This window comes from Phyllostomus discolor, chromosome 3 (genome assembly GCF_004126475.2).
Source record: "Phyllostomus discolor isolate MPI-MPIP mPhyDis1 chromosome 3, mPhyDis1.pri.v3, whole genome shotgun sequence".
NCBI classification, from domain to species: Eukaryota; Metazoa; Chordata; class Mammalia; order Chiroptera; family Phyllostomidae; genus Phyllostomus; species Phyllostomus discolor.
Genome location: NC_040905.2, coordinates 165,683,484 through 165,711,162, shown reverse-complemented (window position 1 = coordinate 165,711,162; position 27,679 = coordinate 165,683,484). Strand labels below are relative to the sequence as shown.

Below are 27,679 nucleotides of genomic sequence, written 5' to 3'. Positions count from 1 at the left end.
TGTGTTCTCAGGTCTTCCCCAAGTGGGCCATGGCATCATCTCAAAACATGAAGCGCATAAAGCTTATTGGTCTGTTTTCTCTTCTTAATTTACCATTTCTTTGTTTTTTTTTAAATATCTATTTGTCTCAGTGCTGATGAAAATTGCCAGTTCTGCACTCTTAAAAAGAAATCTGCTGTTAGTGCAAAGAAGTTCTCCTATATAGCTCTCGGGAGCAGGAGTCTTCTTCCCTGTACAACTGCCTTTCTCCCCTCTTCTTCCAGCCCCAACCTGGGGGTCACCTTCAGGCAAATGTGGGTGTTTCAACTTCCAGGGCCCTTTCTTTTTGTGGCAGTTCTCTGACCAGCCCAGCTACTTTCATGAAAATAGCCCCAGAGGGTAGGCACCCAACTGCCAGAACTCCCAGTGTTTCCCAACAAACTGTTCCCAATAGCTCCCAGCAGATTCCAACAAGGCCCAGATGCAGCTTCAGACTGTATCCAAGGGAGTCGTGTGGACCCACAAATCTCCTGGTTCCAGGGAGAAGTCCAAAAAATAAACATGGTCTTGATTTAAAATTGTGGTAGGCATTGAGCTGGTGGTGTACTGGTCATAATACAGCCACCAGTTGACACACAGGTTTTTATTTTAATATATATATTTCAAATATATAAATATAAAATATAAATGAATACATAAATATATTTGAAATATAAATACATACTTATATATATATATATATCAATATACATATTTAAAATATATATAAAACAAGTTAGTCTTATAGAACCCAGGACATAATTTCTCTTAGAGGCAATGTTCCAAAGAGTGGTCGAGTCTCCAGCTAGCACACTATGGAATTGTTCCTGGAAAGAGCCGTGCTCTCCATTTCAACTTGAAATCAAGACAGGGGGAACATCTTTTCCCATTTCTCCTTGCTGCAGTTTCAGCAATAGCAGTTCCACATCAAAAACAGTCCCATGAACCGTCCCTCTGTTGGTGGCACACCGTGTTATGACTAAGCACTAAGTGGCTCAGGCAACCCAGCCTAGGTCTGGTGCCCTGACGTTGGCAGTTGAGAGAAAGGGAGTCTTATGACACAGTAGCTAAAGAATTAATCTCCCTGGCTTTGTCAGCAGCAAGGAGGAAGCCCCCTGACTTGGGGTCAAGAAGAGGACACCCTTCCCACCTCCTGCCACCATGGTAACCATTTGTGTGTCAGGAGCATTTTTCAGTTTAGAGCCTCCTGTTTGGGCAACAACCAGCGCCAATAAAGTGTTAGAAAGTCTATTGTTAATGAGCTTTTCTTTCAGCCTTTTCTCCTTTTCCGCAGTGTTCAGGCAGGTCACCAGTCTCCATGTTGACATTTCCTCCACCCCCACTGTAGGTGAAAAGCATGGCCCAGTACGTACACAACACGGACAAACAGGACAATTTTCGGAGGACTCGCTTTTCCGACCGTTTCAAAGATGACATAACTACCATTGTTAATGTGGTCACCTCGGAGATTGCAGCCCTTGTAGTAAAGCCTCAGAAGGTAATCGTGTCATTTTACTCTTTACTTTCTAAATGTTTCACCTGAAACATATGCTGTGTTCAGAATCAGAGAAAAATAGGCATCATCTTAAAACAGTGATTTAACTGTAACTGACTACACCTGGCAACTAAATGCTGCAGTTTACACCGGATGGGACCCTAGAGTGGGGCAGGGGGGTTGCTATAAAGAAATTGCAACATAGAATTGCAATGGTTTAAATTATCGCATCAATGTAGAGATGAGAGAGAATATTCTTGTTCTTAGGAAACACATTCTGAAGCATTATGGGTAAATGGGCATGATATTTGCTACCTACTCTTTAATGGCTCAGACAAAAATTGTATAGATAGAGAAAACAATCAAGCTAATGTAGCAACATGTCAAATACTGATGAACCTGGTTAAAGGATATACAGGAGTTCTTTGTACTGTTCTTGCACCTTATCTTGTAAGTTGAAAATTCTTTTAAAATAAAAAGTTAAATATATAATATTCATATGAAACATTACAAATAAAATAAAACAAAATTTTAAAGGCAGCTGTAAAATTTGAGCCAGCAATGATCATTATTAATTATTATTAATAATAACATTAAGTTCTCATTATAAAGAACTTGTATAGTACCAAGTTCTCAGGGGGAGAAATGACCACTTGGTTTTTCTCATGGCAAACTGCAAGAGCGGCAATGGCGTCTCCATTTTGGTGGGTGTGAAAAACAGGGCACAGTGAGGTTGGTATAAATTTTTCCAAAGTCACACGGTTAGCAGCAAAACCAAGACTGGCAATTCCATGCCAGGGTATTTAGACAGTTGTGTCTACAACCCAGGCCCCTGTGGAGGATGCTGAGAGCACAAGGACTTGCTGCTCAGTGATACTGGAGAAGCTTCTTTATCAGGTCTTCATCCGTGCTGGTGACTTGTCAGCTTGGCCTGAAATGGCAAACTGCACAATGTAAAATGAGGGATATATCTTCAATGGTGTCAGAGGAAATGGATTTATCATTCTGAGAACAGGACCGGTGACCATGAACAAGTGAATTCCTGGTTGCTCTGAAGTACTGTAAAACCCTTCGGAGATATGAGCACTGTGAAGTGATGAAAACCAAACCCTGGCCTCAATTTACGCACGAGTTCACTCTACCATGTATCACTATGACCTCCCTGGGGCTGGGGATCCTGCCTAATTGGAGGGGAAAAGCCCTTAGGTAAAAATGGATTATTTTACCCAGATTTGATTTTCTGCAACAGTCCTTACAAGAATCTGTTTCATTGAAGGTGGTCAGTACATTTCAAGTTAGTTTTGCCAAAACAGCACCTACCAGAATCAAATAAACTATGGTAGAGCCATAGGAAGAAAAATGAGAAACTAGAATATAGGAAAATGTTTATTATATAATGTTGAATGAAAAAATTCAGGAGCAACATTGTATATAGAACATGAACTCAATTATATACATATAAATATGCATGTAGGAAAAAAGACTAGAAGGAAATGTACCTTAATATTAACGGTAGACAAAGAATTGCTTGATTCAGGCTACCACTCCTGGCATCAGTTAAGTTCTAAATGATATGTGCTGCAATTTCGCAGGGTTACCTGCTTTGCCCAGTGTCTCCCAGAGGGGCACTGACTGAAAAAGTAGGACCTGCCTCTCCCAACTTTTCCACCAGGCACCTGGGAGTTTATGACCAGGGTTTATCACAGAATGATTTGGGTGTCTGTTGTTTGTTTTTAAGGAAAATGATCAGGCAGAAAAGATGAACATCAGCCTGGCTTTCTTCTTGTATGATCTTCTCTCACTCATGGATCGTGGCTTTGTGTTCAACCTCATCAAACATTACTGCAACCAGGTGAGTGTCCCCTCAGACTCGGCCACATGTTTCCTGGTTCCTTCTCGTCCCATGTGATGCTCGAGGCCGTGGCGGGCTCTCTCAGCCATGGCCAGCTCAGCGTGGCTCGTGAACGTTCTGGGTTTGGTGCAGTGGGCACCCTAGACACAGGGGCTGGCATTCATTCCTGAAGCGCTCACCAAGCCGTTGCTGAAGGTTTGGCAAGTTCATCTACAGAAACTGAAATTTGTTAATGATAAGATCTGCTTTATCAATTTGCCATTTAACAGAAATTACATGGCTATAGCATTCACTCTTTGACCAGGTATAGAATTCAAAGTATGACACCTCTTTTCACATACTAGGGTAATTAATTAAATTGTTCTTGTGAAATTCTGACTTTAAGGGACCCTGATAAAATAAAAAAGAGACTGAATTTCACTGAGCACAGAGCAAATATTTTGTAATCCAGTAATCTTATCAGTGCCATCTCCTCAAATTTTGTAATGGAGTTCTTAGGTTCACTGTCCCCTTCAGACTGCCCCAACAATAGTAACATCAATAGCAGTTGCCATTGTTACTACTCCTTTCCTTCCATAGCCCTGTTGTAGCATCACTATCACTGTCATCTGCTGCACCACCACCACCTCCTGTTCCTTGTCACCTACCACTCCCACCGTCACTGCCGCCCACCATGTCTACCATCGCCACCTCCGCCTGCACTGCTGTGGTCACCACCACTGGCTTCTTCCTGTGCACTGGGCACTCTGTTAGGCACCTTATAAAAGTCATTTCTTTAACTCTGTGCAAGGTGTTATTATCAACATTTTGCAGATAATAAGCCTGAGATTTAGGGAGTAATGTAACTAGTCCAGGGAGAAAAGAGCCATGTCTGCGTGACTCCCAGGCACAATGAGTTTATCTCCCTGTTCTACCAGGTCTGGCTCCCTGTGGTTAATCCCTTAGTGACCTTAAAGAAGTCACTCAACTTCTGTGGGTCTCATTTCCTCATTTGTAAAATAAAAAGATCTGCCCTTCCCCCACAAAAGACTATGACTTCTCTAAAGGAACTCCTTGTAAGGACACTGACTTATAAAAAGAGAACCTAAGGAAACATCGGAAGTCCCAGAGCACCAACACCTGCTCTGCACTCTGACCTCCTGACCTTCTGTGGGCCCTGTGTTCCACATCCCACCAGGCTGGAGTGGTGGGGAATGCACCGTCCCTCTTAGGTGTTTAGGATTACAGGTCGCTGGATGAATCACGAATAGAAGTCAGTCTGTTTTCTAAGAGATTATATATAGAAAGGAGATGCTAGAACATCACAGTAAGTCCAGGTCTAGCTGCTGTTAAAGAAAAAATTATTTACTACACCTGTAAACAGTAAGGAACACTTTATTCAGCACCATTGTGATAGGTACAGGGACCACTGCGATGGGGCTGTGCAGTAAGGGAGAGAGGTTAGGCTCCACACTGAATACAACAAGGAAGAGTGGGCATTTACAGCCAAGGAGCAGAGTGGGGTGGTCCGTGGATGAGTGATTACTGAGAGGAAGGAAACATCAGAGGAAAGGAAAGATTCTGGCTGTACAGACCGAACAGGATTGTTGCTGAAGGCAGGCCAGGGAGATCACCTCCATCTGGAGGATGGTAAGGAATGAGGATTTATTTGGTCAGATATTAAGGGTGCTCTGATATCAAGGGTGGGGGATTTTGACTAAACTGTCTTAGCAGGATATTTGCTAAAATTGGGCTCTGTAGGGTATACCTGAAGACTGACCTATTTGGAAAATAGCTCAAAGGAGACTGACTAGAGTTTGGTCACGGAGAGAATCTTCATGACTGCTCATTGTGGGCAGTTTTTATTAACAAAAGGCAAATAAACAATCAAAAGTAGATATAGTACCAGCCCTGCAAATGCACATTTTTATTTTCTCTTTTCTCTCTCTCCTATTTCTCTTTTTGATCCTTTCCTTTTCCTTTAAGTTAGAGTGTACTTCTAATTTATTCTCCTTTTTCTCCTTCTTTCCAAGTGTCCACTCCCAGAGAGCCTTAGGCTAGGAATCCGGAGACCTAGCAATTCTAAGGCCAGTGATGCCATTAAGCACATCTGTCATTTGGGGGTTTCAACAGTTGGGGCAATGGCTTCCTGGTCTGAGAAAAGATAAGAATGCATTTGATTTGTTGAGGTTTTAACGTTCTGAATCTATGCTCTGTGTTTGCCAGTGACATCCATGGGTATTGCTTAGCATAGTGAGTAGCACATAGGCCTGAAAAATCACTGCCCCTGGTCAATGGGGATGCAATTTACTGGTCCCAGCCATCTAGATTCAGTGGGAACATCTTGCCTGAGGCAAGTTCTATTCTTCCAAAGCCCTCTGGCTTTGTCATGTTGCATAATCTGATTCAAACATTTTGTCATGTTTTCTGTCATTTGTGGACTTTGTGACCATGAATATTAACTTAGTCTTTTATTAATAGTCACTAACAATTGGAAAATCTAGTTTTCAATTGCTCTATGTTACTTTTACTTTCAATGTGCCATTAAGTTAGCGCCCATCCCTTGGGTGGGCTGCTGAGGTGACATTTCAGGAACTGCACTTTACTCTGTTCTAAGCATCACTAAAATTATTTTTGAAATTTCTGTCTTTAATGAAATCTCAAGGGAACTATGAAAGATACCCACAGTGTGGTCTTTTCAAGTGCAAGTATTTTATGCATTCACGTCCTGATAGCTGGCTTGATCCAACAACTCTGTGAATGAGTAATGAGTGTAAGACCAAGTTCTGACCAATTCAATTTGCTGGTGGCCCCTTTGCTCCAAAGTTAGCCAGCAGTGCACATCGATAAGCGTATGGGTTCTCGTCACTGTTCTTACACAGAAGTCATATGTTTTATTTTTTATTTTTTTGCATAACACATAATGGCATTTATTTGTTTCAAATAAATGTCTAACTACAAATTGGTTCTATAGGCAAAAATGCCACAACACAATGGCTTCTCCTACAATGGTTGAAAATATGTGCTCATTTAAATTATATAGTTTATGAAACTGCTCTTAAAGTGCATGAAGAGGAGGTGTGTCCATCTGTAAGGATGTGGTGATGGTTTCCTGTGCCAAGGCGGGAGGGTGTAATGACAATTGAGAGGTTCAGGGCCCATCAGAACCCTTCTTCCCATGCTCTGCCTTGAGAGGAACTGCCTCTGAGTCACAGCCCATTGAGCCAAGGTCCTTAAGTTGTCAACTTTCCCGGGAGGGAAGCAAGAGACCTCTTCCAGACTGTCTCCTTTGTCAGCTTTTCATTGCTAATTTCATGGTTTGTTTGCTTACAAAAAATTTTTCCTGAAAACTCTTTCAGCTTTCTGTTTCTTCCTCCTCTCCCCCTTTGAAGCAAACACCGTGACTTTTTTGCAGGGACTACATACTCTGCTAAGTGCTTTGATGCTCTCATCCAGGGAACTGGTTTGTGAACTTCCCCTGGGGGTCTTTAATTAGAAACTACAAAAGAACACTTGCAGCATTAAGGTCATCCAATCACAGTCCCTTAGTTTTGTGTGGCACCATGTGGGGTCCATTCCTTTCATTTAGTTTCTTGGACACAGTAGGGTTTTTTGTAAAATTAATTATACTGTGTTATACTGATATATACCTCCAGATTATTTCCAGCAGAGGCTTCGGGACAAGACCCCTCATTTTGGACAGTGGTTAGGCTAGAAGCATGAAGGGAAACAGTGCAGGGAGGACAACTTAACTGGGCCTCCCTGTGAGGTGGGTTGCCATCTGTTGCCCTGTCCCATTCATTTTTATTAAACTGACTGCCTTAATCTAGGATGAAAGGATATTTTTAGGTCTGTCAACCTCAACTCCATTGACCTTGTAATAAACACTTCTTTCCTTTTCTCATTTTTCTTCCCAGCTGTCCGCCAAGCTGAACAGCCTTCCAATACTCATCTCCATGCGGCTGGAGTTCCTGAGAATCCTCTGCAGCCACGAGCATTACCTCAATCTGAACCTCTTCTTCATGAACACTGACACTGCTCCAGTGTCTCCCTGCCCCTCCATATCCTCCCAGGTAATCAGCTGACCGAAGAATTGTACTCGCTATTTCTCTTCATTAGCTTAGTTTAGTCACTTATTCTGTAAAGGTTGGTGTTTTTAATTAAAAGAAAAATCAAACTATTGAAACAGATCAGTTGATCCAGATAAATACAAGTATGCTGCCCAAAGTCGTACCACCTAACCGAGCGTTTACATGCTAAGTGATCGGTTTCTTTCTAGGCTCCAGGGTCCCTGCTGAGGCCAAGCAGAGCAAGGACTCCATATACACTATGAAAATTTAGAAATTTGTAGAAAAGTCATATGTCTTTTTCTGTCTCACATTAATCATCTTTCTACTTTAGCTTGATCGTCTCATTTACTCACTTCACTTTTCCTAAACCCCTACACCACAGAATTTATGAAATTGGAGGCTCCTTTATATTGATTCCAAAATGACCTAATAGTAGTTTTTAACATGGATATTATATCTTTGAATGTCTTACTTAGAACTTTTTGCTGATACTGTTACAGAATGCAATTCAGCACAAGATGAGTCCACCTGGAATCATAATGCAGATAATGTAGCCCCCGAAGCACTGAAAAGAGTCATTATAAACCAAGCAAATGGCCTGGTTTATAGAGAGTATATTTCTAACAAGTCTTGGACATGATCAGCCAAAAAGAGTAACACTTGTATTAATACTTAGAGACAGGACTTTGGCCAAGAACAGTGTTTCTCAAGTTAGGTTCGGTGGGCCCCAGATTCTGGACAATTTTGAGAGGTATTAGGCAAATACAGGATTCCAAAGTCATATCAGTTTTGGAAACCCTGTCTTGACAGATTTCTTTGCAGAAGGCCATCCAAGAGTCTCCAACTTGTTCATGAAGTTGTGAACACACCGGGGAGCGGTGTAGGAGCAAAGGGAGGGGTGCACGGCAAGCAGTGATTCCTAACATGATTTGACTCCAGGAACTTTTGTTTCTCTTCCATAGATTTCTCAAGGGATTAGTGTCCTCTAGCAAAACTTTAAGGAAATGCTATTTTATAGTCACATTCCATTTATATGAAACAAATCAGTAGCCCAGAGAAGCAAGTGGGATTTCTCAATATTAGGTTCTGTTTCTGTTGCATATTCCTTGATACTAGCACAAAGGTGAAGGCTTGTCTTGTTAATTAAAAAAAAAAAAATCTTGTCAAAAGACATGAGCCAGATATTAGCTACATGACTGTGAGTGTGGACTGAGAAAGATCTGTCTTGCAAACAGCAGTCCCAAATGTGCTAACTTTGCCCTAGGCCCTCGACCACATTTGCTTTGTAACTACCCCAAGGAGTTAGGAAAATGTCAAGGGTTTCCAGAGACACTTTAGATTCTCTTAGTGAAATATAAAGTGTGCTCCATAGGCACAGGGTTGCCTAAGACTGGTCAGTCTGACACTTTCCTGACTGGACACTGCTTCTAGTTTGAAGCCGAACTCAAACCAGCCGAATTCAAACCCTGTGCGTAAACCACATTTAGTGCAGCGCAGTATACAGGGGCCTGTTTGTTACAAAGGGGGCAGTTTGTCAGAGAATAATTGCCAACTCACAGGTACAGCATTGGATCTAGTTCTTACTCCCCTATCTAATTGTTATCCTAGGATTTTCATCTTCAACTTTTGATTGTGGGTGGGAAGGAAGCGTTACTCATTGTGTGACAGACTCTGGATGCTTTTGTGATGTCTTTCCCAATGGGCAGTCCTCTCTCTGTGGGAATGGGGAAGCTAAGTGACCACTCTACGTCTTGGTTTCCTCATCTGCCCCGTGGAGATAGTAGTGGTACCTACCTGCCTCATTGGGTAGTGCTTACAAAGCCTGGCCATACCACGTGCTCAATAAGTACCAGCTCTTGTGATCTTAATTGCAGTTCTTTCAGTACTCTTCCAGTACTCATAGAACTTCCACTTGCATTTCTGTAGAACTCGAGCTCCTGCTCCAGTTTCCAGGACCAGAAGATCGCCAGCATGTTTGATCTGACTCCGGAGTACCGCCAGCAGCACTTCCTCACTGGGCTCCTCTTCACTGAACTGGCTGCTTCCCTGGATGCTGAAGCGGAAGGGTATGTTTCTGACATTGCAAATGGAATATGAATAAAAAAAAATTCTGCTACCTACTAAAGTTTGCAATTCAACCCCTTGTGCTTGGCAAACAACATTGCCATTCACCAGTTCCGAAGAGTAAGAGCATCAGTGCTTTCAGAAAACTATGCCCACAGGAATGTGGAAAGGCATGGGGGAGGGAGAGAAACCATAGAATGGCATTTTCCAACTTTTCATTGAGAAGAACTTACCAGCTTTACTGTGTAGCAGGCTTCACAGAGCTGCTTGATCCGTGAACTCCTCAGGAACAAAGCCATTTTCAACACATGCCCCTGGGGGGCGGGGTCAGTGTGCACACAGAGGTAGTAGCAAGATGCCACTGGGCTCAATGCTGACAAAGAAAATGACTACTAATGAGAAAGCAGTTGCCCTTTGTCCGGATTTACAACATTCTTGCAAAGAGACCCTCCCAATCTAAGAGATGGCTCCAGTCCGGGGCTTATAAATCCTTAAATTTCTTCTAAACCTGATCACTGAGAGGCATGTGGTAGTCTCCAGCCTTGAAGTCAATGGACAGGGAGCATAGTCCACCACCCGCTTCTTTCCTTCTCCCCATATGCTCCATGAGCCCTTATGATCAGAAAATCACCATCTCCCTGATTTGACAGAAGGAGGCAATGCTTTCCAAAATGTTACGCATTCTATGCAACAATTACTGAATGCCTTACATGGGGCAGACACATTTGAGTGTTGGAGCATATCAGGATCAGTACAGGAAACAGACAAAATACCCTGCCCCACAGAGTTCACCATTCAGGGACTCAGATCCCAAGATCATTAGGATTGGAATGTAATCTGGTGTTTAGATTAGACTCACAGGAGTGAAGGAGCTTGCCCAAAGTTACAAAGCAGAACCAAACCCAGAGACATAGTCTTCCAAGTCCCTCCCCAGTGCTCACTCTCCCTACCACACCATCTCCTGGCCTGGGAAACCTATTTCTATGACTTGGCCCTCTGTCTTCCTCTGCTGAAGAAGTTTCTGGGAGAAAGTATGCTGATTAATGGCAGTGTGGCTGTATGTTACAGATTTTTGTTTAACTGGAAGTTCTCAAGTTCTCTCAAAGTGCTTGTAATTTAGTAAAGGAAACAGGACATTTCTGCATGAAACTATTACAGGAGCACATCCAAGTTAGTGCAGCTGCACTAACAAATAGATTTTACATGCTTTGCTACTGCTGATAATGCCTAAGTAAATGAATGTCTCTGTCTGCTAGTAGGTGTAGGAACCTCATGTTCTTTACTCTAAATTCTGCCTCCTTCCTGAGTATATCCTTAGTGGGCTTCATTTTCCAAGGCTTCAATTTCATCTTTTCTCAACTCTAACTAAACTCCTCTTAATTTTCTCAGTAGCATTTCTAGCCTATAATTAACCTGAATTTCCACAGCAACACGAAGTGCCCTGACACATTCTGATAGGGTGCTAACACGGAGGTCTGAGCCCAAAGAAAATTGCCTTCACACATGCGTATACACACACACACACACACACACACACACACACTTTCTTGACTGTCCTTTAAAAGGACTGATTTACATGACTTCTGAAAGTACTTATTAATCGCATTAGCAGTAGTTCTGTTTTCCATTTCCCTTCTAGCCAGATGTCTGGAGAAACAGCCCTGACATCTGTTTTGATTCTTTGTAAATTTGTTGTATTATTATACTAGCAAAACACACCCTACCTTATCGACCCCCCAGTGGGTAACTAATCAAGAGTATCCTTCCTTCCACAACACAATAATCCCTGATTTCTGGTTTGATCAATTACTGTCCTGGTAAGTCGTTAGAAGTACTCCCACAAACTTTATACCATGTGTACTGAACTCTCAGAAAGATCTCATCCTTTAATAATACTTCCTCTTGATCTGTACCTCTTTTTGCTGCCAAGACAATCAGTAGACCCACCGACACCTGCCCATATGTGATGCAAGGGCCAGGGGGACAAATCTTAGTACCTGGACCCCTGAAAGGAACCACAGCTCCAGTTTCTAATGGATCTCCCTGCAGCCCCCTTTACCTGGGGGTGTCCACAGACATCTTCACATCATTAAATCTGTAGCATTTTTGCCCTGGCTGCTGTAGCTCAGGTGGGACTGCAAACTGAAGGGTCACTGGTTCAATTCCCAGTCAGGGGATATGCCTGGGTTGTGAGCTGGGTCCCCAGTGTGGGGCACATAGGAGACAAACACACGTTGATGTTTCTCTCCTTCCCTTCTCTCTAAAAATAAATAAAATAAAAATCTTTTAAAAAATTAAATAAGTCTGTAGTGTTTTCAAGCATGTGGAAATTACCTGGCACCAAGGTGCCAGCAGATTCAGTGTCCAGTGAGGACCCCCTTCCTAGTTCAGAGATGGTCATCTTCTCTGTGTCTTTCATGGCAAAATTGGGCAAGGGAGCTCTTTGGAGTCTCCTTTATAAGGGCTCTGCCCTCATGACCTAATCTCCACCCACAGGCCTACACAAGCACTTTGGGGATTAGGGTTCAGCCTGTGATTTTTGTGGGAACACAAATTGCTGTCCATAGCACCTTCATGCCCATTAAGATGGCTAATAAAAAAGACCGACAGTAACAAGTGTTGGCAAATGGACTGTGGATACTTCATGCACTCCTGCTAGGGATGTAAAATGGTGTAGTCACTGTTGAAAGCACTTTGAAGTCCCTCTAAAGGTTAGTCATAGAGTTACCATATGATCCAATAATTCTACTCTGAGGTATATACCCAATACAAATAAAATTTATATCTACACAAAGACTTATACAAAAATATTCATAGCAGCATTCATAATCCATAATAGCCAAAAAGTGGAGCCCTGGCTGGTATGGCTTAGTGGATTGAATGCTGGCCTGTGAACCAGAAGGTCACAGGTTCGATTTCCCAGTCAAGTCACATGCCTGGGTTTCGGGCGAGGTCCCCAGTTTGGGACATGTAAGAGGAAACCAGCTGATGTGTCTCATGTATGCATCAATGTTTCTCTCCTTCCCTTTCTCCTCTCCTTCCCTCTCTCTAAAAATGAATAAATAAAATCTTAAAAAAGTAGAAATAGTCCAAATATCCATCAACTGATGAATGGGTAAATAAAAGGTCATATACTCGTGCGTTAATATTTAACAATAAAATGTAATGAAGTACTTGATGCTACAACATGATGAACTTGGAAACTTCACGCTAACAGCAAACCCAGGACTAGAACACAGGCGGTCTGCCTCTGAGCTGTACACACTGCCACCCAATTTTGCTTGATTTTCGCATTGTCACCCCATTGTTTAGGAGCATTCTGGTCATGACTTGTTGTTTAAGACCATTTTGGTCACTCTCCCTCATAACCTCCCTAACCTCTAGCATTCTGTGTTGCGCCAACAGGATCAGCAAAGTGCAAAGGAAAGCTGTCAGTGCCATTCACAGCCTGCTAAGCTCTCATGACCTGGACCCGCGCTGTGTCAAACCAGAGGTGAAAGTCAAAATTGCTGCCCTTTACCTGCCTTTGGTTGGCATCATTTTGGATGCTTTGCCGCAGCTCTATGACTTTACAGGTAACCATACTTTGTGTTTCCTTCTCTGGATTGATGGGGGTCCCTGCCAAGTGTTCCACTAGAATGAGGTTTCTGTCATGAGCTCTAATGCTGATATGGTTATGTGAACAGTTCTGCTCACCGGTGCTCCCCAAACCTTTTTACGGCCCCAATACGTCTTTTTGTTTAAAGCACATAGCCCTGTGTATGTTTTTTATTTAGAAATTATTTGTTCATTCATTCGTTCATTTATTCATTGGTCCACTGGTATATAATGAACTTTATAAACTATACACCACAAAGGATGAGATAATAACAGAATCACAATCGCTCTGGAGATTACTACTCCAATGCATTAAAATAAAGGTACTCCTTATCTTTTCTTTTATGAATGCTTAAGCAAAGAAGCAGCCTCAAATGAACTTAAACAATCGTTCCATGCAAAAAAAAAAAAAAAAATCACGTGGTCTTTCAGTATTAGGAAATTCTTCCATAGCTGAGGAATTTTGCCTTTGGCACGAAGAAGCTGATGCTAAGGTTTAGAAGTAGGTATCTCACAAACAAAGAGAGGAAAGGATGAATTGTCTCAAAGGGTGTATATTATAGTATGGATTAGGGAATATAAATGAACAAAACTGCCCTGCACCTGAGAAAAACAGTCTCATTGCCTACACACACACACACACAGAGGATTCCAACCACTTCAGAATGGTTCTTGCTTTTCCCCTAACTCAAGACAGGTTCTTAGAAATTACCACGCTGCTCCCTGGCTGAGGAAGCATCCTGGGGTCTGAGGAATGCTTACGTAAGCCCAGCATCCTTGCAGGCAATAATCCTTGGAATCTTGGAGCCACCCACATTTTCCTGCTTCCTCATACAAAGTATCATGTATGAGTAAGTTATTTCTAAAATCATTGTTGATGAGAATTATTTAACTCATAAAATGAGCAAAAGAACAGCCAAGGAAATTAATTACAGAAGCAAACTTGGTACACAGGGTGAGTGGGCTGCGGGGTGAGATGCCCAGAGCTTCCTCTAGCAGCACCCGACTGGAGGGCGAGTGCAGAACAGAGTCATCTTTGAATTTTTAAGATGTCATTCACAGCAAGGTATCTTGCAGACCATTGCCAGAGTTTTGTGTGAAAGTTTCTAAAAAGTTTCATTTAAAGACCCATCATTGGTTTGTTCTGAAAGCACACGTTATCCCTTGCTGATTAGAATTTTCCAAATCAATTACTTGAGATCAAAACTTTTTAGCACTTTGTCTTTGAACCCTTTAAATCTCAATAATTCCTTTACATATGCATTGAACCTTATGTTTGTGATGTAGTGACAGATGGGTAAACAGTAAAAAGTACCCCATTATTAATGTGACATAATACATCTGCTGTATGTGTAATTTTTAGTTTGATAAACTAATAAGAATATAGTTTTTTTTAAAGACCTGGCCAGGTGGCTTAGCTGGTTGGAGCACTGTCTCATACACCAAAAGGTTGTAGATTCAATTCCTGGTCAGACTGTGTACCTACGTTGTGGGTTCCATCCCTGGTCAGGGCATGTACGGAAGGCAGCTCATCAGTGTTTCTCTCTCCCTTTCCTCCCTCTCTAAAATCAATAAACATATTCTCAGGTGAGGATTTAGAAAATAAGAAAAGTAAAATTAAATTAAAATGATACAACTTAATTCAAACTCCAGCCCGTTTATTACTGTATGGGACCTTTGAGAAGACCCTCGGCCTTTCAATGACTTCCCCTTCCTCTGGAGTAAAATGTGATAATGGGACCTAGACCTCAAAGGGAGCAAGAGAACTTCCATGGGAGCATTTTGTGCAGCACCTGTTTAGATCCTTCCTGTTCTTGTAACCGTGACCCTATGCATATTTAAAGGAAGCGAGAATGTATCCTCAAATAGCCCTATAATATTATGAGGTCTTGTGTAATTTCTGTGCCATTCATTTTACCATTTGTTTAAAACTCCAATTGCCTTAAAACATAGTACTGAATTATTATTTTTAAAAATTGAGCTCTTAAAAAAAACTGAGTTCTGTTTGCAGAACATTAGCAGATGAAAATACTGTTCACACTCTACTTTTCCTGAAAAATTGAAGGTCCAAATACTGATAATGTTGACAGGTCTAATACAATATGAGTTGTTAACAGATCAATCAGTTGCAAGTGTTTTAACACACTTTTCTTAGCATTTTCTACATACTTTCTGTATGTGTGATTGGTAGTGTTCTTAAAACTAACCCTTTGAAACTTTTTGTTTGTATACATCTATACCTATGTATAGAATATGTTATGTCTATATTACAGATATGATAAATTAACATTCACCTCAAACACTTAAAATTTAATAAAGTATTGCTTAATTTATGATAATAGCTTGTTATTCTTTTTTTTAATATTTTATTTATTTATTTTAGGAGAGGGAAGGGAAGGAGATAGAGAGAGAGAGAAACATCAATGTGCAGTTGCTGAGGGTCATGGCCTGCAACCCAGGCATGTACCCTGACTGGGAATCGGACCTGTGACACTTTGGTTTGCAGCCGGTGCTCAGTCCACTGAGCTATGCCAGCCAGGGCAATAATAGCTTGTTATTCTATAAAATACTTGTTTGCTGCTATAATTATAGGCTCCTTTATATTGTTATTATTTAAAATTTGTGAATAAATTTTTAAAATATGATAGGAAAGTGTTATGAAAGCTTTGAGATTTTTATTTTCACAACTTGAAAAATTAATTTCTAGCAGTGTCTTGTACTGGATATTTTGTCTTTTTTATTAGCCTGCTTTTCCCTGTCTACAGTAACATAAATAATGCTGAGTACCAGGGTTGAATTTACTGTGCTGGCTTCAGGACTGATAAGGATCAGTCACACGTTGGGTATTGGGTAGGGGAAGGAGGAAAGCACCATCTTTGGCTTGACATTACTAAAGATTTTTTTTAAGACTTAAATTTTGGGGTTGGTTTTGAGAATCACTATTTTTATTTTTTGTTGTATTTTTTCCATAAGACAACTATTTAAAGCAGTTTTCAGCTTACAGCAAAATTGAGGGGAAGGTGTAGAGATTCCCCATACACATACCTCCTGCTCTGACACGTGCATCACCCCCCACCAATTAGCAGCATCCCCCACCAGAATGGTGGGTTTCTTACCATTGATAAACTACACCGACACACCACTGTCACCTAAAGTGCATAGTTTACAATAGGGTTCATTCTTGATGTTGTACATTCTAAGGGTGTGGATAAATGTATAATACATATCCATCTCTGTAGTATCATAAGGAGCTTCTTTGTCTAAATACTCCTCTGTGCTCCGAGTATTCGTCCCTCCCTTTCCCCTAACCCTTGGCAACCATTGAACTCTTACTGTCTCCATAGCTTTGCCTTTTCCAGAATGCCACATAAATAGAATCGTATAGTATATAGCCTTTCAGATTGGCCTCATTCACTTAGCAGTACACATTTAAGGTTCTTCCATATCTTTTCATGGGCTGCTAGCTCATTTCTTTTTAGTATTTAATAACATTTCATTGTCTGGATATACCAGCATTTTTTCATCCATTCACCTGCTGCAGGACATCTTGGTTGATTTAAAGTTTGGGGAATTATTAATGAAGCTGCTATAAACACTTGAATGCAGGTGTTTATGTGGAGAGAAGTTTTCAGCTCCTTTGGGTAAATGGCAAGGAGCACGACTGCATTGACTGAGACCAATGATGTTTGAATTGCAGCTGCAGATACCCGTGCTGGAAAAAACCGCGCCAATGGTTCAGATGAAGAACAAGAAGGGACCAGTGCAATTAACCACAATGTGGCACTGGCCATCGCTGGGAATCATTTTAATTTGAAGACAAATGGAACAATGCTGTCTTTCTTGGTATGTTGCCCATTTCCCTAGTTTATTTTTCATTTTATGTCTTCTCCCATCTTCTGATGAGCTTGTTTTTATAATCACCTATTAGAACCTACCATAGAGTAGGCAGTGAGGTTTCTGCTGTATTGCTTGATGCTGGAAGGAGCCACCATGATGTTGGCAGCTGTGCAGGGAAATAGTGCAGATGAGGCTGCGCACAGTCAGACAGGGTGCTGGCCCCAGCAGGAGAGTCACAGTTCAAATTCAGAGTCTCAGTGGTGCCAAGTCCAAGGCCCAGAAAACCAGGAAAGAGCTGAACCTAGGAAATCAGATTATTGCAGAGGATCAAACCAAGGTTCCCTCAGGTAGGAGGTTTGAGCTATGTTTATTCTATATATTTATTATTCACAGTGTGTCTGCCTCCAAAAAAAGATTGAAGGTTACTTGACAGAGCACTTCTTAAGGAAAGGTCTTCAGCTTCTCTAGGTTCCCAGAGACTCTGAGCAGAGGCATTTGGCTGTGTCCTCATGCACAGACTTGAGGAGGATACCAGGCCAGTGGTATCCATCAAGGCTGCAGATGCTCGTCGAAACACAAGAAAATCATACACACAGACAACTGAGTCCTGTGGGAAAATAGGGACAAAATGGCTACTCTTTCTAGTGGAAAGTGCCCCATTCTCCCACCCGAGCAGGCTTTTATTGGGTTCGTTTACACAGGAATTCAGGTAAAGCTCATTAATCATTACCAGGAAGTAAGGATCAAACAATAGATAACAAAGAACTCTGAGGGCCTATTTTGAGTCAGGGTCAGATAGCTAAAGAGCTGTAAAACTTTGAGGAACAAACTTACTTCTTCCTTGGACCCTTATCATTCAACTGAGAGCATTCTAAACAAAGCCGGTTTCACAGGATTTTACATATTCTTTCTTAGGCCTGATCACCCGGGGAACCTGCCCTTTCCAGCATAGGGTACACCACCCTCTGTCATTGTTTCAGGCTTAGGTGGAGCAACAAGAAGTAAGGCAGCCAAGAGATTAGGAGATTTTCTCACAGACAATGAGGACTCAGGTTTTGTCAAAGCCGAGGGGTGGGGGTCCATCATCCCCTTTTGCTGTAGCTTCCAAAGTCCTTCCTTGGGGGCCTCCCATGAGATCGTGGCTGTCTTAGGTCATTCCCTCCTTGGGGAATCTTACCCATCGTTGGCTAACTGACCAAGCATTGGGGGCCAGTTATGGATGAAGTGAAAGGAGCAGAAGCAGTGCTCCTAAGCCAGGGAGATAGGCTTTTGTCTCCTTGCTGGCTTATGGTCCAAGGTTGTTCCTTCAGCCTTAGCCTTGGTGGGGGTTACAGCTTCTGATACCAGGCAGCACGGTTCCCAACACAGACTGTGAGTTTAAAGGGGGACTGTTCCTGGAATAAACCTTCTGATTCACTTGAGATGCAATCTCTCTCTGTTCCTTGATGATCTCTGACCATCCCTTTGTCAAGTCAGCTCTGCACCCTCCAGCTAATGTGACTGAGCATTTCTGTGTAGGGACTACCTGCGGAGGACTCGACTCAGTTCTCTCCTAGGAAGGCAGCATCTAGACCTAACTTGTCTTTGCTAGATGACTGTCTTCTCTTTCCTCCAGCATTTAGTCACCCTGCCACCCACATCCCCACTGAACAAACCCTCATGTGGGTTGGAGGGCCAGAGGAAAGAAAAGGGCATTTGACAGTTGACAGCACTCATCCTATAGCTTGGAAAATACTGTGTTTTATGACTTCCTCCACCTTTCTAATATCCATCGTGGGAAAGTTAGTTGCTTGAGGTGCTGAGTGCCTTTTACATTGTAGTTTGATCTCTTAGATCAAATGCCAAATGCCCAAAGCTCATCTATTAGGAGATATTCCCTGTGAAGTTATATCTAAAGATTTCATATCTTCTTATCACCATACTCAGAAAAACTAAGGTAACGTCATAAGCCCCCGTCATCTTCATCAACACCGACATTTCCCTCACGTACTCACAAATACCTCATTGCAAGTTCACCACTGTTTTCCACTGGGTGCTAGCTATGTCACATGAACCGAGGCTGCAGCCACATATTGCTCTTGGTGCCGACTTGATAAGTAGCAGAAAGGATGCCCAGCACTCTAACATGAACTCTTGTGGCCAATGTATTAAAGGAAATAGCCTCAAGCCCCGCACCCACACACCCAGGAAGACATAAATTGTGGTTAAAGTCACATTGCAGAGGACTCCACTAAAGTATGGATTTGGTTAATTTGTTAAGCACATTATATTTTAGACTCTGTGACAAAGAAGTTAAATTCTGAACAGTAGGGTATTTCTGGAACCTAGCCAGGCCAGTTGTCTGCTATATGACTCTGCTTTAAGTTGTCCAGTGTCCAGATTGAAGGAGAAACACTTGGAGATTTTAGCAGCATGGGAGCCCTTTTTTATTATTGAGATTATGGGAGAGGGGGTCAAGGTCCAGGGCAGGCCACCAGACCACAGAGCTCCTGAGGCAGAGAGTGCCTAGAGATACGTGGCTAAAAGCCTGGCTCAAATACTGTCCCAGGTGAGCCCTTTGGCCAGGCAGCCCAGCTCAAAGAACACAGCTTCCCCTGCAGGGAAAGACCGAGTTCCTGGGGAAGACCCCAGCCAAGTTAGAAATACAGTTAGAGTGTTCTCAAAGATTAACACCTCTTAAAACTTCCAGTGTTTCTGCTGCTCAACTTCTTCCCCTGCATTTTTCTCCCCATCTGCCCGCTTACAGCCCTACAAGCATTACAACATGCTAAATGCTGACACAACCCGAAACCTCATGATTTGCTTCCTCTGGATCATGAAAAATGCGGACCAGAGCCTCATTAGGAAGTGGATTGCTGACCTGCCATCAATGCAACTGAATAGGATTTTAGATCTCCTTTTCATCTGTGTCTCATGTTTTGAGTACAAGGTAGGTATGCAATGGCTCAGTTGTAGACTTGCGTTCATCTCCCAAGTCCCATCCTATCTTGTCCTGGCCCCCCTCTTTCTGGACAATGGAGGCATCAGTAATTTTTCTTATTTCTGTAGTAAAATCCATAACCTATTTGCATATCCATAACCTCTGTAGATTCCACAGGGAAAGGATCCCTGCCTTCTGCAGAGAGAACTCCACCCCTATGAACAGGGTTTTAGCTGTGAGATCCCCCAGAACAGTGTCTCTGTGTAGCATATGTCCAAGGTGGCCAGAGCCACCTTGGAGTACACAGATCTCCCCATGGACATAGATCTTACCAAACTCAATGTCCTTCCCTCTCTGTTCTGTGCAGGGAAAGCCAAGTTCTGACAAAGTCAGCACCCAAGTCCTGCAGAAATCAAGGGATGTCAAGGCCAGATTGGAAGAGGCTTTGCTCCGTGGTGAAGGGGCCAGAGGGGAGATGATGCGGCGCCGGGGTCCAGGTGCATTGGATCTACCCTTCTTTGCTTTCTGTCAGGGAGTTCTGCACCTTCTGTGGGAAGGAATGTCCTCCTGACACAAGGAGACACCATCACTGACTTAAGGCATTACGGGAATAGAGACCAGCATGTTCTGGGATTCTATGCATGGCATGTGTAATGTTAGCCCTGTGTCCATAAGGGAAAGGTACTTTCCTGAGGTCACAGGAACCCCAGAAATGTCCCCATTGGTGGTGGTTAAAGATCATATCTAAGAAGGGGAGTCACAGTATAAGAGAAATGGTGTCTCTCTCGAGGCTGAAGGCTCTCCACAGGATATTTGACTTATCTCCACGGAGCATGGTCAATACACTGGATAGTTCCAGTTCCAAGATCATCTCCCCAAATCATTTGGGGCACTATCTGAATGGAACAGATCTCCCCAATGTTCTCAGAGTGTTCTGGTCCTCCAGAGACCCCATAGAGGGAAGTGCTTGGGCACCCCCAGTCTTACTGATAGCTCACCTGATGCAATGGGACACAAGGATCAGGAACTTGAAGGGAGCTCAGCTTTTTCAGGAGTAGTTGGGCACCTTCACTTGACAGCCACCCTGTCCTTTGCAGCAACTCAGTGACAGCCTCCAGAGTTTCACTGGAACCCGGTGTTTATGAGAAACATACTCACCAACATTCCAGAAAGGCAGGGTTTCTCCTAAAGCTCTAGCTTATAAATCAAAGAGCAAGCCTGCGTGGACATGGACAGGGGCTTTGTCTCCTACCAGTATCCAGCATGGATTTTAATTAGCCAGAGAAGCAATGCTGAGTCCTCTTAGTTGACATTATTACAGAACTTCTGGTTATTTTGGAGGGTTTCATGCTAATCAAATTCTTATCATGCATTTCTGAACTCCTAGGGAATGACCGATTTTCATACCTAAATGAAAATTTGAGATGGAAGAAGGAGCAGACACAATGGCGGCAAGCTAATGAGAAGCTAGATAAGTGAGTCACTCAGCAACTTTGTGCTACTTTTACCTAAAGTTCCAAACTATTTTTCCCAGGCTACTTGTATTACTACTTCCTTCCAAGGGTAAGAAAATAAATCATATTCTATGTAAATTCAGTTCATCCAGGGGCTTGGTATAATCAAAGGTATGAATTATGATTTCCAGCTCTTAAACATTTATCACATTGATAAACATTTAAAGAAAACAAATATTGCCCTGGCTGGCGTAGCTCAGTGGATTGAGCGCGGGCTGGGAACCAAAGTGTCCCAGGTTCGATTGCCAGCCAGGGTACATTCCTGGGTTGCAGCCATAACCCCCAGCAACCGCACATTGATGTCTGTCTGTCTGTCTGTCTCTCTCTCTCTCTCTCTCCCCTCCCTCCCTTCCCTCACTAAAAAAAAAAATAAAAATAAAAAAAAAATTTAAAAATGCCAGTCTCTTTTTAAAAAAAAAACAAAAAACAAATATTTAGCAATCTCAGATAGCTTCACAAAAGCTGCTGCTGGGGATAGCACAGGGTACCCAGGGTCACATAGTGTCGATTCTCATTTCCTCTCCAAAAATGTGCACAGACCTGTTTCTTCAGGGATGTTTATATTACCACCACATCAAATTATTTTTAAAAATTGTAACATTCTAAATGCTCAAGAATAGAGAAATATTAAGTTGGTATTAAAATGTTTTGAAATCATTTTAATGACATAGGAAATGCTTATGATATAGTTAAGTAAACCAAACCAGGCTGGATACTTGATTTGAGAGTAGAATCTTAAATCTCTAACTATATGTAGTAAATACATTTTTAAAATACTAGAAGGAAATTTACCAAAATACTAGCAGTGGATTTCTTTTTGAAGTAATTGATGCATTTTCCTTTATGCTTTACTGTTTATTTCCTACTATAGATGTATTATTATGTATATTATCAGAAAAAATTATAAAGAAATGAAAGAAGAAAAATCTTGCTTGGATTGAAATATATGAGACGTGTGTGTGTGTGTGTAATAATCTGGATATATAAGGGCGTAGAACTAAATATGTTGAATGTATAGTACTGTCTGCTGTAATAGCACATGTGTGCTATTCCCCTTAGCAGCAGGCATCCTAAGGGATCCCAGGGTCCACTGAGCAAAGCATTGCACAGCTAACGGCACCCTCGCCACACACTTGACACGGCACAGGAAGGGTATCCCCACGGTGTGTAAAGCACCCATCACAAGGGAGTGGAGGGTGGGGCAGACTTGAGTAACAGCGTTATTTTATAATTAAATATAAGCTACTATCTCTGTTGTTGCCAAAAAATGCATCATTCTGATCCACTTATTCTTGGGGACCTAATTCATTTTAAAACATTAAAGAGATAAACACATTTTTATTATAGATGTTACTTGGAAAGCCCAGTTACCGGTCTTATTAATGACATCCACTTGGTTTGGGTATTTTATTCTTGCTCTATGTCTCCTGAACTGATTTATAAGATATTGGTTCTCAGAGTCCATACGTTTTGGATCAGGCAATGAACAACAACAGAAAGCTCTGACCGGTGTAACTCAGTTGGTTGGGCATTGTCCCGCAAACTGAAAAGTCACTGGTTAGATTCCTGGTCAGGACACATGCCTGCCGGGGTTGTTGGTTTGATCCCTAGTTGGGTCAAGAGGCAACCAATTAATGTTTCTCACATCAGCGTTTCTCTCCCTCTCTTTCTCTCTCACTTCCCCACTCTCTATAAATAAATAAATAAATAAATAAATAAAGTCTTTTAAAAAGTTTTTTAAGCATGCATGCAGTAGATAGTACAGAACTGCATGGATGGTTAGGACATCTACTCTGTGAGATTAAAAGAAGTGCTTAACAAGGCATGTTTTGCTTGGGTGGTGTAGACTGACGTGTTGGGAAACCTTTCCCTTTTGCTTGCAGAAACACCACCATGTTGAGCCTTCCCCTTCAGGGCCTCCCAGTTTTCTCTCTGTCAGTTCTCAGCCCTGAACTACCTGGTGGGCTGCTCACTGTCAGAGCTAATGATCTACCTCCACAGATCTTCAGGGGTGGTGCCTTTTTTTATTGCCTTTCTTCGCCTTCCATCTTCCTTTTTTAGAAGAAACCATAGAAAAATTAAGCTCTCGATTTAGAAAGCTTTTTTGGAAAACTTTTTGTAATTACAGTAATGGTGCCTTGCACCACTTTCTTTCAGACCACATGTCAGTCATTCTGGCTCTGTTCCTTTGTGAGCAGTAGTTTCCAACCTGGGTTGTATGTTAGAAATACCCAGGAGCTTTTAAAGCTTCCAGTACCCAGATGTACCCGTGGCCATTTAATTCAGAGTCTCCGGTGGTGGGACCCAGTAATCAGCATTTGGTAAGACTGCCCAGGTGATTCTATTATGCAGTCAAATTTGAGAGTCACTATTTTAAAGGAATAGTTAATGGGCTTTTTAAAAGCCAGATTAGCAGTGGTGATGGTTGCACAACAATATGAGTGTACTAAATACCACCAAACTATACACTTAATGACAGTTAATATGGTAAATCATATGTTTCATGGATTCTAGCATAATAAAAAATTTGGAAAAAAAATTAGGATACCTAGACCTGCCCCATCCGATATACCAGCCACCATAGTAGTGGTATAAGGGAAAAATACACACCAGATTTTGAAGACTGAGTACAGATAAAAGAAGGTAAACTATCTCATCAGTAATTTTTATAGTAATGACACATTGACAATATTTTTTAATATATTTTATTGATTATGCTATTACAGTTGTCCCATTTCCCCCTTCTCTCCCCTCTACCCTGTACCCCCTCTCCCACCCACGTTCCCCCCTTTAGTTCATGTCCATGTGTCATACCTGTGAGTTCTTTAGCTTCTACATTTCCCGTACTATTCTTGCCCTCCCCCTATCTATTTTCAACCTACATTCTATGCTACTTATTCTCTATACCTTTTCCCCCTCTCTCCTCCTCCCACCCCCCTGCTGCTAGCCCTCCATGTGCCCTCCATGTCTGTGGTTCTGTTCCTGTTCTAATTGTTTACTTAGTTTCTTTTGGTTTTGCTTTAGGTGTGGTTGTTAATAATTGTGAGTTTGCTGTCCTTTTACTATACATGTCTTTTCTTTATCTTCTTTTCTTAGATAAGTCCCTTTAGCATTTCATAAAATAAGGGCTTGGTGATGATGAACTCCTTTAACTTGACCTTATCTGAGAAGCACTTTATCTGCCCTTCCATTCTAAATGAGAGCTTTGCTGGATAGAGCAATCTGGGATGTAGGTCCTTGTCTTTCATGACTTGGAATATTTCTTTCCAGCCCCTTCTTGCCTGTAAGGTCTCTTTGGAGAAATCAGCTGACAGTCTGATGGGAACTCCTTTGTAGGTGACTGTCCCCTTATCTCTTGCTGCTTCTAGGATTCTCTCCTTCGTTTTTACCTTGGCTAATGTAATTATGATGTGCCTTGGTGTGTTTCTTCTTGGGTCCAACTTCTTTGGGGCTCTCTGAGCTTCTTGGATTTCTTGGAAGACTGTTCCCTTTGCCAGATTGGGGAAGTTCTCCTTTATTATTTGTTCAAATAACTTTTCCACTTGTTGGTCCTCCCCTTCTGGTACCCCTATAATTCGGATGTTGGAACATTTAAAGGTGTCCTGGATGCTCTTAAGCTTTTCCTCGATTTTTTTAATTCTTATTTCATCATGCTTTCCTGCTTGGTTGATTCTATCTTCCTTCTGGTCCACTGTATTGTTTTGAGACTCAGATTCCTTCCTTTCACTATTCGCTCTCCTCCGCATATCTTCCTGCATCTCTTTTATGGTAACCTGCATCCTTTCATCTATATTGCGCCTAAAGTCAATCAATTCCATGAGCTTTCTGATCACCAGTGTTTTGAACTGTGCATCTGATAGATTGGCTATTTCTTGGTTGCTCAAAAGGATGAGTCCTGGGGGACTGATTTGTTCTGCTGGAAACATGTCTTATGTCTTTCCCTGTCTCTCCTTTTTTTTTTTTTTTTTCCAGTCTGGTCGCTCTTGTTACAGTGGGGGGCGGAGCCTTAGGTGTTCACCGGGGCTGGGCACCCCAGTCGCTAGATTGTGACGTTATATGTGGGGGTGGGAGCGGGGGTGGGAGGGAACAATGGTGGTAGTTCCGTTCTCCTGGGCTCAGACTCTTCTCTGGGATCCTGGGCTGCGAGCTCTGCCCTGGTCCACAATCGCTGCCTCACTGGTTCCCCTAGCCACTGCTTGCATACTCAGGGACCACCGCTGTGTTCTTGCGCCCCAGATGGCTGTCGTGCTGATTTTGCGCCAAATTTCCCCCGACCTCCGCGCGCCGCCAACCCACACCAGCCCTGCGCCCACCCGGCTCATCGTCCCCTACCAGTCTGGATGTATGGGTCTACTTCAACTTCTTGGCTGTCCAACTTCCATTCAGATAAATCCTCTGACAGTTCTGAGTGATGTTATGTCTGTAAATTATGGTTGTTCTATTCTTGGTCATGCGAGGAGGTACGGTGCATCCACCTATTCCTCCATCTTGCCAGAAGTCCTTCTTGCCGGAAGCCCTCAATTTTTGATATATTGAGATAAATAAAATACAGTACACTTAATTTTACCTATTTCTTTTTGCTTTTTTTAGTGTGGCTCCTGCAAAACAGGAAATGACATGTGTGGTCCCCATCAGGTTCCTATTGGATAGTATTGCTCTAAATCTAAACCTGTCAGTAAAAATTAATAAAAATTATTTTAGCTTTTATATTTTACACAAATGTCATCAATTGGAGAATGAGAAAAACATGTAAAGCAGCTGGGGACCAAAGGGCCTATACTAAGCATGAAAACACTTAAAACTAAGGGAAATATTTATTCAGAGGTATCGACGGCATGAACATCAGCACTGCCCCCTGTTAGGTGAAGGGGGTCTCAGGAGCAGCAGGTGGTCCAGGTCCAAGACTTCAGAGCTCCCCTCATGACACCCCAACCTGTGCTAACAATTTGGCCACTGAGACATCTTGGGGAAGTCAATTCTTTCCACTCCCCTTTCCTGGCAACCAAATTTAGATGATATCCCTTTCCTGCTTCACTTGGATTTTGTGAAAATGGATGAAGCTGTGCATAGAACACTCTGAATTCCTAAAATGTAACCTAGTGGATAAGAAGCACCAGTCAATTTTCCATTCCCTAGTGGGTAATAACCAGTCATGAACGTCCAGTAGATAGATATTGGATGACCCGCCACACAGGAATGCAATCTCGCTTCCCATTGGAAAAGGACAAAAGGCCCGCACTTGACTATGCAACCCCAAGGCAGCCTCTGGGGAATCAAGAGACTCACTCTTCCCTGACCCAGTTCTGAAGCATCACCGTTTCCTAATCCAGCAGCATTGTTGTTTGCCAAATTCATATCACACTCAGTCTCACTCCCTCCAGTTGGTTGCAGAGGCTCAGATGTGGAGATGGTTCTTAAGCATGAAAAGTAGGAATGACCCTGAGGCTTTATGCAGCAGCCTGATTGGCTAGCATAATTGCTAGTAGCAACCAATAATTGCTTTTCTATCCAACTTATTATTTCTGTAATTTTCATAATTATTTATAATAGAATGAGGATGGATTCAAGACTCTACCTAGAAAATCTTTTTAACCAGACACTAATCCCAAAAAGCACCCTGTGCTCCTTAGTTATCCATAGCCAGCTTGCTTTATATTCACTCCAAGACTGACCATTTAGAAGATTTCTTTATGCCTTGTTGCATAGATTGCTATCATTGGGATATGGCTAGGTTTGATATGTGCTTTAATTTGACCTCTTCTTTATTTCTTAGAACAAAGGCAGAGTTAGATCAAGAAGCCTTGATCAGTGGCAATCTAGCTACAGAAGCGAATTTAATCATCCTGGACATGCAGGAAAACATTATCCAGGTGAGGACAGCAAACACCCGATCTCTTCAGCATGAGTATGTTTACTGAAATTTCACAAAGAATTCTTTAGAGAAACTTGTGAAAGAAATAAACATGATCTCTAAATGCCTTTTTAAAAAGAAATGAAGTTAGGCAGTTTACAAATGTCCAAATTACAAATCCCAGAGATAATGAACATCCTTCAGGCTTTTTTGACTTGCTGTGTATTTGGGATGAATTAGGTGCTTTATAAACTGGCCCCTGTAGTTACATCTGCCTGAGCATATCAAGTTTATGATGTGATGGTGGGCTTATCGTTCAATATCTAGAATAAGGATGGTCGCTTGGGTTGTTTATTGTTTGTTTGTCTTGTTGGGTGGGTCAACTCCAGTTGAATTATGGCCGATGTCTGGTATAGGAGCTACGATTATGACTAGAGTAGGTATAGAAAAGAGTGTGTCTGTTTTGGGCACAAATTAGTGAA

The 27,679-nt window shown here is 42.1% G+C and overlaps 1 protein-coding gene across 2 annotated transcripts in view; it reads left to right on the top strand.

Annotated features, from left to right (window-relative positions):
- DOCK8 (dedicator of cytokinesis 8) overlaps positions 1 to 27,679 on the top strand; it is a 219,086-nt gene that overhangs the window by 157,568 nt on the left and 33,839 nt on the right. For both annotated transcript variants that reach the window (XM_028508388.2, XM_036021718.1), the window contains 10 exons: positions 1,367 to 1,516; positions 3,252 to 3,365; positions 7,262 to 7,417; positions 9,341 to 9,480; positions 12,884 to 13,053; positions 16,773 to 16,918; positions 19,659 to 19,841; positions 20,200 to 20,329; positions 21,220 to 21,307; positions 27,120 to 27,216. In XM_028508388.2, the coding sequence (XP_028364189.2) occupies positions 1,367 to 1,516; positions 3,252 to 3,365; positions 7,262 to 7,417; positions 9,341 to 9,480; positions 12,884 to 13,053; positions 16,773 to 16,918; positions 19,659 to 19,841; positions 20,200 to 20,329; positions 21,220 to 21,307; positions 27,120 to 27,216 (1,374 nt within the window). The remainder of the gene's footprint in view (positions 1 to 1,366; positions 1,517 to 3,251; positions 3,366 to 7,261; positions 7,418 to 9,340; positions 9,481 to 12,883; positions 13,054 to 16,772; positions 16,919 to 19,658; positions 19,842 to 20,199; positions 20,330 to 21,219; positions 21,308 to 27,119; positions 27,217 to 27,679) is intronic.